At 45.8% G+C, this 17,733-nt stretch overlaps 3 protein-coding genes and 1 non-coding gene across 4 annotated transcripts; 2 read left to right on the plus strand and 2 right to left on the minus strand.

Annotated features, from left to right (window-relative positions):
* Positions 1-1,388: 1,388 nt before the first annotated feature.
* Positions 1,389-3,993, minus strand: LOC100833452 (cytosolic invertase 1). Its single transcript, XM_003579723.4, has 4 exons — positions 3,273-3,993; positions 2,732-3,163; positions 2,052-2,613; positions 1,389-1,972 (listed from the first exon to the last, which is right to left on the minus strand). The coding sequence occupies exons 1-4, from the start codon at positions 3,675-3,677 to the stop codon at positions 1,677-1,679; spliced, it is 1,695 nt and encodes a 564-aa protein (XP_003579771.1). The 5' UTR covers positions 3,678-3,993; the 3' UTR covers positions 1,389-1,676.
* Positions 3,994-7,264: 3,271 nt separating this feature from the next.
* On the plus strand, positions 7,265-7,362 carry MIR7727 (microRNA MIR7727). The gene has a single exon (NR_127011.1). It is a non-coding gene; the product is annotated as a microRNA MIR7727 (primary transcript).
* A 1,967-nt stretch (positions 7,363-9,329) lies between these two features.
* Positions 9,330-11,681, plus strand: LOC104581365 (homeobox-leucine zipper protein ROC5). Its single transcript, XM_024455442.1, has 4 exons — positions 9,330-9,409; positions 10,320-10,487; positions 10,563-10,680; positions 10,896-11,681. Exons 2-4 carry the CDS (start codon positions 10,324-10,326, stop codon positions 11,157-11,159), a joined length of 546 nt encoding a protein of 181 aa, XP_024311210.1. The 5' UTR covers positions 9,330-9,409; positions 10,320-10,323; the 3' UTR covers positions 11,160-11,681.
* Positions 11,682-11,800: 119 nt separating this feature from the next.
* On the minus strand, positions 11,801-15,642 carry LOC100833755 (protein disulfide isomerase-like 5-2). Its single transcript, XM_003579724.4, has 5 exons — positions 15,327-15,642; positions 13,721-13,824; positions 13,265-13,635; positions 12,766-13,073; positions 11,801-12,429 (listed from the first exon to the last, which is right to left on the minus strand). The coding sequence occupies exons 1-5, from the start codon at positions 15,558-15,560 to the stop codon at positions 12,181-12,183; spliced, it is 1,266 nt and encodes a 421-aa protein (XP_003579772.1). The 5' UTR covers positions 15,561-15,642; the 3' UTR covers positions 11,801-12,180.
* Between the last annotated feature and the right edge of the window lie 2,091 nt (positions 15,643-17,733).

Genomic DNA, 17,733 nt, shown 5'->3' on the forward strand with positions numbered 1-17,733 from the left:
CACACTACATTATCCCCCGTGGCTTTTATACATGCCCTGGTGTGCAAATGGGCAGTTCTTCAATGACCAATGCATATAGTCAATGTTGCCAAGCATACCTGGAAATCCTCTTTCTGCATTCTGTGCCAGGATCTGAACTGTGTCTTTTACAGTGGATGTTCTCAAGTACATATCTCCAAACACCGCCACAATTTCCCTACAAAACCTGTACATGCAATTGATGGATGTGGACTTGGCCATGCAGAGGTAGTCGTCCTGTGTATCGACAGGAATTCCATAAGCAAGCAACCAGAGGGATACCGTGCATTTCTGAATTGTTGTGAAACCAAGTGTGACGACGATGTCCCTCTTCAATTTGAAGTAATCGTCATACTCCCAGAGGTGCTCGGCGATCTTCAAAAAGAGCTTCCGAGACATCCTGAAACGGCGTCGACCGCCCCCCAGAGGTACTCGACGATTTTCAAAAAGACCACATCGTTGTGCAATGGATCATCGGCGACGTAGTCGGCGTACAGCATGCAGTAGCCTTCCATCCTTTGCCTCGCCTTGCTCTTGCGGCGGCCCTTCCTCAATCCTCCCCTTCCCGGCCGCTGTGCATCTTGGGCAATCAGGCCAAGAAGCGACGAGACGATGAGTTGATGCTCCTCTTCGTCGCCGAAGGCAGCATCATCGGCGACAACGACTTCCTTGTCAAAAAGCGCGCTGAGCATCTCTTCGTCATCTGAATCCATGGCCTTGGCAAAGCGTCGAACACCTTCCGAGCAAGGTGGCCGCACGGTGGGCACCGACGAGGGTGGAACAGGCCGGTGGCGGACGGAGGAACTGGAACTGTGGCGGCCCTTGGAAGGTATATGCGGTGGCAGGGTTTTTTCTATCGGCTGCGTACCATCACCGGTGAGAGGGGTGGTTCTGGCGGTGATTCAGGTGGTGGAAGTCGCCAAAGCCGACGGCGAGGGGCAAATAGGGTATGTTTTGGTTTGTGCCGCTAACAGTGCTATCCCGTGAGGTTTTGCACCCGAGCCGGTGCCCCCGACCGCGGCTATCATGGTCTACCACATGAAGTTTTGGTATATCACAGCTCATAATTTCGTAATTTTGGTCATCCTCATCATCGGTGGCGATGATTTAATGGTTCGATAACCTGTCTTGCGAGGGGTGTGTCCCGGGCCATGACGCGTTCAACGATATTAAGTTCTCACCCGCTGGGGTGGGCGGCTCGGTAAAATCTACAAGGTTAGTCCAGCTTATACAGGTTTGGTCTTCTATTGTTTCGTTACCAAAGATTTGGAGAAATATCAAGATGCGATTGGCGCAACTAGATTTTTATGTAACTTTCGGTTTATCCGAAACCTTTTGTTGTCGTTTTAGTTTTTTTGATACTACGTTCGTTGAATAAATAAAGTCAGATCATTGTAAAAAAACTATAGGTACACATCACTTGATAACAACTCGACAATTTGGATCCTCCTTCTCACCATGAGTCATGAGACTGAAAACCGAAAAGCCATTTCTTCGATGCCCTCTTACTTTTTTGCTACTCCATACAAGGGAGACAACCAAAACATGTCTTTCCAAATTAGGAAAGCAATGGTGCGAAGAACAGAATTGCTAGACCCAAAAATGAACATGCTCTTTTTGCCCACATGGTCGCCCACCAGCATTGATCAGATATCTTGTTACACCGTCCAAGATGCAGACCTCTTGAGCACGGGATTCATGGCTTTGTCCTCCTCGAGGGAGATCATGCCCAGGTGGGACGGGTCCTCCAGCATCATCTTGGCGACCAGGTACCCCGCGATGGACCACGTCTGGTGCTTCCTCGCCTGCTTCCCCACGTAACGCCCGAGCTTGCCGTCGTAGTACTCCGGCCAACTGTCCTTGGCCAGCCTCGCCTCCGCCAGGTCGATCGCCCGCCTCGCGATCTTCAGCCGCCCGGTCTTGATGCAGGCCGCCGTCAGGAGCCACAGGAGCACTGCACAAAGATTTAAATGAACAAAATTCAGGAAATCGAGTATGTAACAAATAAAATCTGCTGCGAATTAGATAGAGACCTGGCCAGGAGCCTCCATTGTGGTAGCTCCATCGGGTGTTCTTGGGGTCGCAGCCGGTCACGGACTGCCACTCGTGGCCCTCGATGGCGGGGTAGCAGATCTTGAGCGGCATCTCGCCGACGAGGTCCTCCCAGCGCTCCTCGATGAGGTCCATGATGGCGGCGGCCTGGTCGGGCGTGGCGAGGGATGCGAGGATGGCGACGCAGTTCCCGAGCGCGAACCAGCGGAAGTCCATCCTGGCGGGGCTGACGTTGCCGACGAAGTATCCTCCCTTGGAGGGCATGAAGTCCAAGAGCCAGTCCGGGATGGACTCCGGGATGACGTTGAACTTGTTGACGGCCGTGTGGGAGTACTCCTCCGTCTTGAAGCGGTAGATGACGTTGAGCTGCTGGAAGTCGAGCCAGAAGTAGGCCCGCATGTGGTAGCTCAGCGCGTGCAGCCGCGTCACGATCCGCTCCACCGTGTCCTTGTTCCCTTCCCCCTCGGGCTTGAGCAGCAGCAGCGCGCACCGCAGCGCCATGAAGAACAGGGCTTGGATCTCGATCGGGTACCCGTACACGCCCTGCAGTAGTGCAGTGCCACCACAAGTGGATCCATCATCATCATCATCATCATCGTTAAGGAGGACATTTAATTCCAAGCCGATCATTCATCTGCATTTGACAATGACACGAACATACCATCCTGCGGTCGATCATGCAGCAACCATCGGCGCAGAGGAGAGTTGGGAAGGTGTCGAACCCCTCGGCGAGGCACTGGTTCATGATGAGGCGGATCCCTTTCTGGCACTCGGGCGTCTCGGCGAGGGTGAGGTCGCCGGTGGACTTGGTGTAGGCACGGAGCAGGATGATCCACCAGAACCCGGAGTCTGCCGGCGCCACGCGGCCGATGGCGCTCTCGCCGAAGTCCGCGGACAGTGTGTCCACGCCGCGCTTGGGGTCCTTGAGCACCTTGAAGCTCGCCGGCATCGCGCCTTCCCCGAGCTTGAACCGGTCGATCCGCTTCTCCCACCCCTGCAGCAGCAGCGTCTTGAGCAGGAAGTTCTTCACGATCTCCGGCTCCCCGTTCATCAGGAACGCCAGCGCGCTCGGCACGAAATCCCTCACGAACACCTGCGAACAAAAATTACCCAGACAAGCACATGTTCAGTTTCACACGCCACAATCCAGCCTCCCAATTTTATACGTACAGACCATAACTTAAGTATCCAGACAAATTAACCTGGTCGTAGTTTAGGACTTCGCCGGCGGAGTGGTCGACGGCGGCGATGGTGCCGAGGGGCTGGCCGCGGAAGCAGACGAGGGAGCGGCGGAGGGCCTCCCAGGCCTCGAAGACGAGCGGGTAGGGCTCGAAGGAGTGGCGCGTGGAGGAGGCCGGGGTGCCGCTGAGCGACCGGAGCCCGCCGCCCGGGGAGTACATGGTGTCGTAGCTGTCCATGTAGCCGCCGCTGCGCCCGTCCATGGCGGAGAGGTACAGGTCGCCGAGCGAGCGGTCGTCGAAGGAGCGCTGCCGCTCCACGTTGATCCGCGGGCGGTGGTTCAGCAGCCGCGACAGGTCGAAGTCGTCCTCCGGGTCCGCCATGGACGGCGCCTTATTCGTCGTCGTCGCCGCCGCCGCCGCCTCCATCCCGCAAACCGCCGCAGTCGCCGTGACGTGCGAGAAGAGGGGAGACGAGGACGAGTTATATGAGTGAGAGGAAGCCAAAAGAGGCGCTGGAGTGAGGCGGACGCTTGATATACGAGCTCGCCGGGGTTGGGTTCCGGGGCGGTGTCTGGCTGGCTCGGCTACGGACTCCGGACTCCGGAGCGGTACATATAGGAGTCGGGAGGATGACGTGTGGGGACGGGAATGAGGGATGCCCACGTGGCAGGGAGCTAGTGGGTGGCGGGGCCGCGCGGTTCGGATTTTGTGGGGGCATGTGCTGACCTGGCGCGATGACCGAGCGGGGAAGGGCTGTGCTGTGGTTCGCCCGCCGGATGCATGCATGCTTCTTATGCTTTGCTTGGGGAGCTGGGGCGGTGCTTGGCTGTCAGGGCCTACCACGGCTACGAGTGATGAGCGATGACCGAACGGTCATTCGTTGGTTCAGTTCAGATTACCGAAGAGAATAGGGAGGTAGTAAAATGAACCGGCAGCCAGTGAACTTGTGCAGCAGGTTCAAAATATTTTCTAGATTGACATATGATGAGGAGAATGGGCTGCGGCCATGGAGCTTGAGCTCACCGGCGCGGGAGAGGTAAAAAAAAGATGGTAGGTGAAGACAAAACTGATTTTTTTACTCGGTAAACCCATTTCGGGGGACCGGGAAATGTTGTTATCACGCGGTAACTGGAAAGACCGTCCGGTAACCAAAAACTTGATCAAAGATGAGGTGAAATTGGTGTTACCGTGTTACCAATGGCAAAAAGTATCGAAAAAGAAAAACATTGTAAATATTTTGTTTAATTTTCTTGATAATACAAAATTTAACTCAAAACTTAACACTTGTAAAGAGCACAAAAATGACAAATTATGCACCGAGTACCTTCATCCTTTATCTCTCTCCAGGTAATATTCACAGTAAAAATTCATAACCCAGATTGAATTTGAAATTCAATGGCAATATCATAGATACATTCTGGTTAATACTAGAGCACCACGTTACTAGCACCGCAAGGTTCGGTAGCACTAGTCTCCTCTCCGATTGGGATCCTGCGCACTGTACATAGAAAGCATTGAGAGAGAATTTAATTGAGCCACACCTCATGGTGCGGTCTTGGAGTTGTGGGTGCATGATTTCACTCAACAGGATTCAAATCATCGTGCTCACAATTATATTTTAGGGGTTTCCCTACTGTCTTTCCCTAAAAAGAGAGAGAATGATTGGACGCTTTTATAATTACTCCTCCCGTTTCATAAAATGCCTTATACGGAGTATAGTTTTGTGCATTTGGATCAAGACAGCTTTCGTTTCTAGTGCTTGAACATTTATATTGGATTAAGAGTAAATAAGTGTTAATTATTGTCCAATTACAGGACCCAAGAGAAAAATGAAGTATATCATGAAATAAACGAGAAAAATATATGAGGTGTTTTGTGTAACGGGGGGAGTAACGATAAGAATTATGGGATGGAGGGAATATATTTGAAGGTGATTTCTGTCTTCCATGATGGAGCGCTGGAGCAAAGAAGATCCCACTAGTTAGCCATGTCGGCTGAAAATTCAATTTAACACAAACTTAGATTGTTCCGGAGGTTGCTAGCCTGCATCTAACATGCTGCCTACGGTAGCCTGTTGCCCTCTTTGTAATGGCATTCAACAACTGTTTGCCGGATCGTAGAATGCTTGCATTCATTAAGAAGCTATTCTTGCTCCTGCTACGTTGTTTGGTGCGTGATCTGAGATACAGGGTGTAGCACACATCACAGATTGCTTGCAAGCTTATCTATCATATTCGTCCAACTAAATTATTGCGGGTCGCGTCGTGTGGGTTCCAAGTTAACGAGGAGCACAGAAAAAGAAGAAACGTGTCACTCCTAAATCATTGTTGAAAAAGAGACACAGATCATTTCAAAGACGATGAATAAGAAACACGCGGAATGATGGTCTTTGTTATCTGTCATGCATTACAATTAAATGCAGGAGATCATAGAGGGAGCTATGCCCAGACTCACAGCATTGCAATTGAGTCTAGAATACTATTTCCGCTACAGGAAAACTACCGGTTTGAACCAATAATTCGATCTAATCCTTCAATCTATCATGCATGGCACCTGGAGCATACAAAAAGGACTAGAAGACAATGTTCATATGCTAGATTGAGTTTTGGTTGCGTGCTAATTAAACTGTTGATGCAGAAGAAGAGACAGGTTACTGACCGACTTACCGTGCAGATCTTTTGTGTTTTGGCTGTTTTTTGTAGCTAGTTATGGAAGGAAAGCGACACTTACCTTGCTCTTGAGGTTTTCTTGACCAGACTGCGCGGGTCCATTCGTTAACTCCCGGCCGCGCCGCCGTCACTTCTCTGGATCTCGTCGCTGTTCAACGCCTTGATGCAGCCGCTAGCTAGTCACTTGGTGAAATACACTTGCATCCATCGAGGGTGGAGAACTGGAGACGGACAACAACACGACACGAGAGACGAGCAAATCAAAGAGCAGTGCTTTTAATTTGGACCCGCTGCGATCACCAATCTGCACCGTAATAACAGCGGGCAACACGTTGATCAATTTCCTTTTTTATACTAGCATGCATGACATCGTACTACTATTACTACGAAGGATGGTTTTCCGAAGAGGGGGAGAGACAGTGAGACACCGGCCGGATCCGGCCAACCGTTTCGCCCCAGCCACCCACGTCACGAGACGAGCGTGCCTTTGTCCTCTCTCCACCGGCCGGATTTTAGGCCCGACGCCAAGCCCAGCTCGAGCTCTCGCTCGCTGTAGGACGGGACCCTCGTCTCCTCCGCATGGCACCTTTCCAGTTTTGACCAGCGCCTCCCCTCCTCGGTTGCCTCCTTGTCCGGGAACCCGTCCGTCCTTCCGGTGGGCCCCGCCTCGGCCAGATGCCACGACTGTGGTCGTCAATTGCGTTTACCTGTTCAGCGTGGAACCCCTTTTCAGGGGAAAAAAAACGTGGGGGTCGAATTTATGTGTCACACACAAGTGTTCGCACAACTCTGATGCATGAATGATTCAGAGAGCATGATTAGTTAGGTGGATGCATGTATGTATCACATCATCGTTGCATTGAACGGCCGGTCCCGAACGGGGTTTCAACCATATAAACTACAAAAACAAAAACCGGTTACAAGGCACTTCATATCTAGGGATGTCAGACGGCGCCCGCTAATTGCCCGCCAGGCCCGTTTCTCCATCTTTCTCACGATTCTAGGTTGTCTACGTTGATCCCTTCGCCAGGTTTTCCACGGTGCTGCACCTAAACGGCGCTAAGCGGGCAGCAACCGGGCGCCGTTTACAACCTGACTCATATCACCACTAGAAATCTAGAATGGATAGGCTCCGAAATTGCTCTAGAGGAAAAGTGCACGAAGTGTAATGTAATTGAGAGGATACTGCTGCCGCAAGGCTAATTTTTTTAAATAATACGAATTAAATAATTATTTTTAAAATAATACGCATTTTTCAGAATTTTCAAAAATAATACGCCCTTGGTCTGGGCAGGCCAATTAGTTCCAGTCGGCCTGGGCGAAGCCGATTAGTTCCATTTGGTTTGGGCGAAGCTGATTAGTTTCAGTTGGTCTGGGCGAAGTTGATTAGTTCCAGTTGGTGTCGTCCAAGTCGATTGGAACTAATGAGCTTCCCAAAACTACTTAGTTGCCTGATCAATGCATGTTTAAATGGACGTAGCTTGTGTTTCATCCGCAAACCCAACAATTCGACTGAAATTAAGGCACGTCTGAAATTAAGAGAGCAAATTAACAGAAGCTGGTTACAGAACTGAGTCACGATTGGATTGAAATTAAGGCACGATTGAACAAAACCTGGTTACAGAACTAAGGCATGATGGAAGGCACGATTGAACTATTTTCTCTCTTAATTTTCAATTTCAGTCCAATCATGCCTTAATTCTGTAACCAACTTCTGTTAATTTGTTCTCTTAATTTCAATCGTGCCTTAATTTCAATCGAATTGCTGGGTTTGTGGATGAAATACGAGCTACGTCCATTTAAACATGCATTGATCATGCAAGTAAATAGCTTGGGGAGGCTAATTAGTTCCAATCGGCTTGCGCGACACCAACTGAAACTAATCACCTTCGCCCATACCAATGCCCCTAGTCGGCTTGGGCCAGGCTGACTGGCCCTAATCGGCCTGGCCCATGCCGAGGGTGGCCTAGTTTTGTAACTTTTTAACGGCGCGTATTATTTTAAAAAATAATTAAATAATTTGTATTATTTAAAAAAATTAGCCCCCGCAAGAGCATGCCTAAGGTGTCCGATTTTGTCGGAGCGAAGCGAGACGATTTATGAATATTTATGAATGCGACAATTTATTGGAGACCCTGAGAACTCTAATTCACTTCAATTAAGCTTCGATCCTCTCATATCAGGCTTATCAGGAACACTAAGCTTGCTGGATTATATTAATATCCATGATCGAGATGAGCAAGCAGCCGATTTCTCGATTTACGTTTGGAACACATGTTTCTTAGCCATCAATTCGTATGCTTACAGCACAGTGCCAAATCATAAGGTGCTTTCCAACGTTTGGAAGAATAAGTATACAATGAAACACAAGGTTTTCATGTGGCCTTTGACTTTGGATCAGCTCAATATGTGGAATATGCTTCGAGGTGCCACTAAAACATTGGTAATGTCTTTAGCCCAAGGGGGCATTTGCATTGCCAGGCTGTACATACCACTTCGTACATATGTTGTAAACTTATGTTTAATTTAATCCTGCAGTAGGAGCCTCTTCTATTGGTTTCCTGGTAAAAAAAACTGATTGTGTAGTAACTAAACTAGGCTCAAATCTACCAACTTAGCGATATATCTTATATCCCAAGTTGCTCCTGGTTCAATCTGATATGTCCTCCTTGCCCCACTTGGTCCCTATTTGAGGATATATATCCTTAAAGCGGTTAGGGGTAGGACTCGTTTCCTCGTAGGATTTTAAACCTCTCAGACCAGGAGAAACCTTCCTAGTTGGGGTATCAACCAGATGTCCATGGGAATTTTCCATACTCATCCCAAGCTTCTTCCTTGTATGCCAAGGGAAGATTACCTGTGGTACGGGACACACATCACACTCTTCGAGGGTATGGTAACCTGGGATCTATCTATACACATCGCCAGGATTACATTTTGAGTACCAATAAAATTGATCACGGCATTTATTTTGGTTACATGTCAACATATAGGATAGATTTCATATTATTAATACAAGAAAATAACACACGGACATTTAATATACAAAAATATCAACTATAGTTGATACATGCTCAATATGAGAATGCATTAATGCTTCCAGATATAATTTGTATCCAGATTATATTTTACTATGAGATTAAAGGTATCTCATTTTAAAATATCATTTTCTAATACAAAAAGAATTTACTCCATAAATATGCTCATTCTCAAGTAGTAATTAATGCTCATACATTGTAATCCTTATACCATCTCGTCGAGATAATCACATCCCGAGAAAGTGGAACTTGTGAAACTGCTATATTAATTACTTACGAAAACCATGGGTAAATTTGGAAGCCAAATTATCCTGGTCTGGTGGCTTTTAAAAGCTGATGCCCACCACTCTTTGTTGTTGTAAGAGTGTGAGGCCTCTACCTGAACACCATCATTTGCTGCTTTTGTTGCTTACAGTGGTGCTTGTACCGAAGACACTAGTTGAAGTCAAAGGTATTCCCGTGAAAATAAATCATTTGGTATTGTCTTTACTATTGTTAACTTTAGCCGTTCATGGATCGTTAACATCGTAAGTTGAACGTGGATTCCGCGCAACGAGTAACGTTCCACGTGTCCTTGGAAAGTTTGTTGGATTTAGAAAGGCGCAAAGTTGAATTCAGATGCAGCAGGTAGCGCTCCACGTGTTGTTCTAGAGATAAGTGGTCCGGTGTGATGTAGATCTTAACTTTCTGTCCGCAGACATGGAAGACACTTGAAATTACCTGTATTCTTACGCAGATTGTACCCGGATACAATTTTTTATATGTATGGTTGTTTATTGCTTTCTATTTTTGTAGGAGTCAACACCACTTGATTATTTCACATTCACCTTATTTATGTGTATCACAAAGATGGGATCTGAGGCACGCACAAAAGATAGATCTACATATATACAGGGACAGAGAGTCCATTTTCTTAAATTCTGTTTCTTTTGAAACATTTTTCTTGAGTTAGAATAGCAAAAATGCGGCAACAGGGCTAGATAATAGTTTAATTGGTTTTCTTTATTCTACGGGGGCTGTAATTTCCTACACTAATGAGATAATCAGAGAAATATACATATGAGCATACTTATGGGAGATTAGTCTATAACGTACATTACTATTAATTATGGAGCATTCAGATTATTCTACTCTCCTAGATCTCCACCCTCCTCCAGTCGTCTTACTTACTGATGAGAAAAAAAGATTAAGAATTCTGCATATTGATATGTATTTCGAGCTATACAATTCAGTACAAGCTTTTTATCCGTGTTATTTTCATTTTACTGCTATTTTCACTGTAAATAGGGAACTAATTAATTCCCTTTTCAGTGCTACTATCCTGATGCTATTGGCTGTTATATGTTAACAAACCTTGGCAGTGAAATGGATGGCCTGGCGTTTGATCCCAACACCAACGTGGGGAACACTGATGGCGTTGACGCAGTTGCTGCAGGGAAAGACAACAACGTTGGTGCTACTGACAGCCAGAGGACGGCTACCAAGCGTTTCAAGCGCCATAGCAGAGACCAAGTCGCACAGCTTGAAGCGTAAACAAACACATAATCTTTTGATCTCCATTTTTGTTAGAAGATGTGAACTAATCTCTCCTTACTTTTATGCAGTGTGTTCCAGCAATGCCCACGGCCAGATGAGCAAGTCCAACAGGACCTTAGCGTGAAGCTCGGCATGGGAGCTAACCAGGTCAAGTTCTGGTTCCAAAACCGACGCTCCGCAAAGAAGGTAGATACCTTTCTTTTCCATGGTGCTATTGTGGATTACATCAGGTTTGACCAAGTGGGTCACAGTATATATGCAGTTATCGTAGCTTTACAGTTAAAAGTTTAATACATTGTGTTTGCAAAACGGAATGTAGTATACATTCCTTGCATGTAATTGCTATATAGGAGTACCTTACTTCTTATTAACAAATTGAATGGCTGAACTAATAAACGCAGAAGAAGCAGAAGCAGGAGGAGGTCAAGTTGTTGCGAGAAGAGAGCTGGAGGCTGCATGTTGAGAACCAAACCATCAAGACGGCGCTATTCAAGAAGACCTGCCTGAAATGCGGAGTCCCGATGGTACACGTTGTTGGGGACACCCCGGAGAAGCGGCGCCTGCTCGCTGAGAACGCGAAGCTCAAGAACGACCTTCTGCATGCAAACGCCTTTCTCAACATGATTTCCGGAGGGTCAGAAGGGGCCCCATCCAGCAGGGCGTAGACCATGCAACTGAACTGAACGTCATCGGCAATGCATGGTGTCCCTTTGGCGACTGACCATCTTGGCCTAGAAGGGATTTATTATTTCAGTCTTATTATGTAGTGTTCTTGATTGTGGGTCGGACAATAAAATGGCATGCGCAGTCGTCGGAATGACTTTGTTGAGAAAAAATAATTTTTGTAGTGGAATGAAACTGTTGTTCCTTCTGGTACTTATATAGACTGATATCAAATTTATTTCTCTTGTGGTTCCTCTTGTATATATCCCCTTTTCGACGCTACGGTTGGTTCTCTGGATCTATGGCTAGCATCCTAAGGCTTCTTGCTTGGTTTCCTGATGATCAAAGAAGATCTTTACGGAGCTGCTATGTGTTCTTTATTCATACTCTTGGTGTGATGATCACCTTTTGCCTCTTGTGCGCTGTGTCGGGGGAGATCTTGGTCGGAGCGTTAGAGGTGAGGTCCATAGTTCCTGTTTCATCTTTGTTCACTAGGTTTAAGTTCTTAAAAATTCATCTTTGTTCACTATAGTACTCCGTACTGCATATTTCCTCATTGCCGAAATGTTTTATTTACAGTATATCAAACCAAAATCTTGTGAGAAAGGAATCACTTGAGTGAAAAACGAAACAAATAAAGCACTAGATCATAATTACGCATTATTAACACTATCAGTTGTACAAAAGTATGACGACCTGTAACACGGAAACGTTTTGTACACCATATAATCCTCAGGGGAAAAAATAAATAGAAACAGTTCCATATAAGTGTCAAAATCAGGCTGAGTTTCTAGCTTACATGTAGGGAGACTAGTTGCTAAGCTCTAACCAAGAAACAAAAGCTGGGCAGAAAAATGAGGGACCTGATGAGTGCTGACAGAGATACGACGATCTCAGAAGCAACCGCTAAAGCCCGACCTCTTCAGTGCTAACAACAATTGGAACTGTGCAATACCACCTTTATGCTAGATCTCCAGATTGATAACCTCGTGTTGTTTTGATCCAAGAAACTACCAGCTTCCTTCACTCGTCATGAATTCGTCTTAGCTGAGGAGTATCATCTTGGCCAGAAAAGTATAGCATGACACCAAGAAGAGCAACAACAAACATAAGAATGTATAATGAGTTCATGCTGACAAGAGAGTGCATGAAACCCATGAAGGAAGGGCCGCTGACTTTCTTTTTTGTTGTTCTTCCTGCTCTATATCCCTCGAGGAATTGGCTTATTTGAGATGCTTGGTCACCTTCTTCTAACCTTTCTGAACCGTCCACCTTCACCAAGAAGCGTTTTTTTTGTCAATTTCATGATATGACGAATTCTCTATGGTTGCTTATCAAACTAAGCAGAAAAGGCAGATTACAAAAAAAATTCACATTTTAGTAATTTTATCGACACTTTGTATTTCCTTCTCAAATTTGAAGACATCAAATAAACATGGTAAAAAACATATCCCTTTGATTAATAATAATGCGCTAACTAGCATAAGCATGCTAATAAACCATGATACATTAAGCAGAGCATGGTGCTTTTATTAGGATGCTGGTAGCCAGGTGGTACAGAGAATAGATTGCTGAGTTGAGTGTTAACTGTCAAGTGTTAATACTTACTTGTTCATACTCCTCATTTCTATCCCACACTAGTAGCTTTGGCAACTGTGAGCTCTTGGAAACATCAAAAGTCTCCACAAACTCCTCCCATTGTTTAACTCCAACATATCCAAACACCAAGTCACGGTTTGCATTAGCAGCAGACCTCAAAACTGTTACCAACTGTGCAGAATTTTCATCTGAGTCATCCTCCAAAATTGCGAGAACAACTTTTCTGTCATCATCATCCAACAATTTAAGTGTCTCTGTGTTGATGGGGACAGTCAAAGGTAGCAGCGATTGCCGTATAAAATCTTCCAAGAAACGTCCTGAGCACAAAGCAAGATCAAAATTTACTAGCATCATAAGCATGGGAAGAAAATATAAACAAGTGTATATATGCTAAGTAAACCTACCTTAAGTAAGATAGAATATCATACATTCAGTTACTATTCAGATTAGTATCAATAAATTAAAAACTAATTAATTGTAGTAATAAATAATGTTGCCTAACAATTACCTTCAAATGGGCCATAGAATACACTTTGTTCGTTATACTTCGGATGCAACGCAACCAGTGCTGGGGCCTTATCAAAACCATATGCCATCATGAGCTCCTCCGAAAAATCTTGTGCAATAGCAAACCATGCTCTTTTCTTGTATTTTCCTCCATATTCAGTGATCAACGACTCATTGACCCCAAAACCGATGAACATCGGAAAGCTTGTGCCAGCATTCTCAACAAAGCTCTTGATTGCAGAATCAGACTCAAGAATAGAAACATCAGGTGCAACAAACTTCTTAAGATTCCGCACAAGCAAATCAGCTTTCCTTGAACCAGTGTATTCGATAGGGACCCCATGGATAAACAGCATCAGAGTTGGGAACCCACTGCATTCAGAATCAAAATAAAGATCATCATGACAGCATCTGCAAACCTATACTTACTACGGAGGAGGGGGAGGGGGAGACTTACTCCACTCCGTATTTCGATCCAAGTTTCCTGTATTTGTCGGCATTTACTTTGGCAACCATGATTGGCTCGCTCAGTCCCGCCAACACAGGTGCAGCTTCATCTAACTGCAACAGTTTATTTTCTCAGTCTTAAGTCCTAAAAGACAGATAGTCCACAGGAATTTCCCTGCTTTTATAAGAATTCAAATAAGCGAAGTGCAAAATTTGATAGGACTTCAGCCCATAATTGCAAATTTATCAAATCAATCTGTTAGTTTCCGTTTACATTCTTGTGGAAATATAGACTGCCATTGAAGATTAAATATACTCCGCCTGTCCCATATTAAGTGCCGAAATATTACATGTATGTAGACATATTTTAGCATATAGATACGTCCATATTTACACAAATTTGAGTCACTTAATATGGGACGGAGGGAGTATATTTTGTATGGTTAGTGCTGGGAAAAGCATTCTAATCTATGCAGGAAAAGTAACCAAAATTGTGAAATTTTATGGTGCCAAATCTGTTGAACATCTGTTTCCTCTAGCTAAAGCTATATAGAATTTAGTTAGCTGATGGTTTAAACAATTTTCGGCAAAGAAATATAATTGGTTGCTGTTGGCTAGGCAGCAGTAACGTGGGCTGTCTGGGAAGCCAGAACTCCCTCCTTTCCGCTTTACTAGGCAGATGATTTCTTTTGCCGATTTTCCGATATGTAGGGCAGATCACCAATCCATTCCACCCATTAATTGTGTCCGCTTTACTAGGCAGATGATTTCACTCTGGGAGCCGGCAGTTTGGCGTGCCTGACATCTGAGATGTTTGGACGAAAGCATTTTTAGGGGCCAGCTACGCAGCGGTTGGACAAAAGGTAAATTCATGATTTCGCCAGCAGGATTTAGCAATGTAATTGTATATCTGGTAATGTTAGTGTAGAGGTCGAGTTTCAGTGATGTTTGTTCGGTTTCCCTCTTGGCTTGCAAACTTTGGAGCTCAAGTAATAATGTTTCTTGTAACAGAACACTCAATTTCATACACAAATTTGGGATGAAAGCCCCTTTGGTCGAAAATATAAACTACACCTCACTATCTGTATAGTACCAGAAAAAGACCAAGACTTGTGTTCCAGTACAACAATTTCTGTTCTTCCACAAAGTGATCTACTCCCTCCGTCCCATAATTCTTGTCTCAAATTTGCCCAAATATGGATGTATCTATTCCTAAAACGCGTCTAGATACATGTAATATTTCGACAAGAATTATGGGACGGAGGGAGTACCTTTCAGATGATTGTGCATACCGTTCCATTGTCCCTCCGACAGTCAGGTCACTACAACTAAAATAATAATCCCCTTTCAAACCCTCCTCTGCTCTCCCCGGCCTAGCTCTAACCTGGCAGAGCTCCAAGAGATCTGACCAATGACTTGCGATCTGAAACTCCCAATCACCTCAGTTCCGTAAAACTCAGACGATTAAAGAGATCAATAGCGGCATCATAGGGCATCTGAATTCGCATCACTGACAGTCAAAGAAACCCAATTCGTATCACATCTCTCAGGGCCAGTAATAACACTACTAGGTAACAGGTCTGCTGGGTAGCAGGACAACAGGTCGACAGTAGTACCTCGGGGGCGAGGCGCTTGCAGTGGCCGCACCATGGTGCGTAGAAGTCGACGAAGAGGAAGTCGATGGAGCTCAGAGCCGCCTCGAAGTTGCTGTCGTCCAGGTCTATCACCCTCCCATCCCGCGGGAAGTTCTCGCCGCCGCCGCCGCCGCTGCCGCCGCCGGCAGTGGCAAAGGCGACTAGCAGCAGCGGGAGGAGGCAGAGGAGAGGGAGCGGCGGCAGAGTCGTCGCCATCGCTCGCTCGGCCGATTCGATCTTCTTCCGCGTCGCAACGGAAAGGAGTGTTTCTGGTCGACTTGAGTTTCTGGTGCCCACCCCGGAACTTGACTAGTCTTGATTGATGTTTTTTTTTTTTGGAAAAGTTCATCTTATCCCCTTTTCAGCAAAAGTATCCGAATTGTAGAACATGAAAACCATTGCACATCAAACAGAATAACATAAAGACCCTTTCATCATCATCATACAAAAATAAGCATCAAGTCCTTTCGATGATCTACAATTCCAAGGTGCAACCACCATGACATGTCGACGGAGAAGGAATCACAACATCAACAAAACAATATAAATACCAAAAAACAACTTGCAAGCCTAGCAAACTAGATCTGCAAGGACCAAACAAACTTACAACACTGGCAACACCGCAACAGGGAAGTTCCTAGAGTACCTTTGTTCCATGTGGCATGGATTTTCCGGCCATTTTAGTAGCAAAGAGATCAAACTACTCCCTCCGACCCATATATTTAACGATATATTACATGTATCTAGACGTTTTTTAAACACAAATACATCCATATTTGGGCAAATTTCACACAAGTAATATGAGTTGGGGGAGTACATGATTCGAACTGATGTGGGCATCAAACCCGAGAGGAGTTAGTGGATACGTCGGCTGAAAGAGATGAAGTCGCTGATGGCTAACGTGCAGAAACAAAAGAACAATCTTGGCACTCGTAATCTCATAATTACAAATTTAACTCACAGTTTCCATATGGGGCAACAATTTTGCATTTGATAAATTGTGTCATGACAAAAACATTTTTTAATCAATTTTAAAAACAACTACGTAGTTAGAAAAGCATGCTTAGCCAAATGAATATTACTCCACTTAAATTTTAGATAGGCAAACAAAATTGTTATAAACCATCCCAATACCAAACACAATTGCAATTTGATCAAGTACGTGTTCCTCCTTGCTTAATAATTGGATTATAAAATACTCATGTTTAATAATCACAATTATTAGCATGTAATATGTGTAAATTTAGACCGATATATAAGTTTATATGGCTTCTAAAGATTTCGTTAGGTGGTATTGGTAATTTGTGTTGGTTGCCAAACAATCAAAGGTGCACCGAGGAGCATGTGCTTCGTACTTTATTTTTCAAATCTCTTCTCCCAATTTCTCTCACTCTCTCTCTGACTATCCTCTCCATCCATCCTGAGTGCAAACTCCTCCTCTCCCCGTCCCGATTCATCCCGCCACCGAACATCGTGCCGCCATGCGCGGCCACCCACTTGTGCGCATCGCCTCCGCCCGTAGATTCCCGCCACCCGTCTGCTCAACCGTGCCGCCCGCTCCCACTTGCGGCCCCACACATCACGTCCAGCCACTGGTCGTCGCGCGCCCCTGCCCGTCGAGGGGGGGGGGGCACCGATGGCTCACGCCAACACGGTGCCTGTTGCCTTGCGCGTGGCCACCGCCATCCCGGCCTCAGACTCATCCCATCGCCTTCCAAGTCCCGCGGGGAGCCACCGGCACGCACGAGCTGGTGGAGGCGGCGGTTGGGGCGCGCGACGCAGCCGCGGATCCGCAGCCGCCTTCCGCACACGGACGCCGCCGACGCGCACGAGCTGGTGGAGGCGACCAAGAGCGGCGACGGGCGCTGGCGAGATCCGTATCGGGCAGGGGGTGGGGTGAGATTCGTAGGAGAGAGGAGGGATTTGTTGTTTCTTTTTTTTGTTGGGTGATACGTGTTTTTTCTGCGCTTGAGGACCACGGGAGGCGGGATTAAAAGGCACGTGGGGACAGCGGTGGCAGATTCGTAATTTTGATGAAGTAACGTACCGCAACGGTTGTACCATCACCACCAACTCCAATTCAATATATTGGTATAGATATTTTAGAATTTTTTACATGAATTTTGTTCATCCTTTTTTCTGCGCATAGAATTATGTTCATGTTTATTTCCGGCAGCACTTCCTAGGGAGTGTCGTCACATTTTCAGACCATTCGATTGTAATCAAGATTTTAAACAGCGCTTGAAAGCATTTCGCGCGGAGGCTTTCCAAAACCTATAAATCCTATAAAGCGCTTGATTGCAGATCTATAAGAGCAACTCCGGCAGGTTTCCTAAAAAGCCACATTCCCTAAAATAACTGCCACCGTTCCCTAAAAAAAGCAAAAATC

Source organism: Brachypodium distachyon, chromosome 5 (assembly GCF_000005505.3).
Source record: "Brachypodium distachyon strain Bd21 chromosome 5, Brachypodium_distachyon_v3.0, whole genome shotgun sequence".
Classification (NCBI taxonomy): Eukaryota; Viridiplantae; Streptophyta; class Magnoliopsida; order Poales; family Poaceae; genus Brachypodium; species Brachypodium distachyon.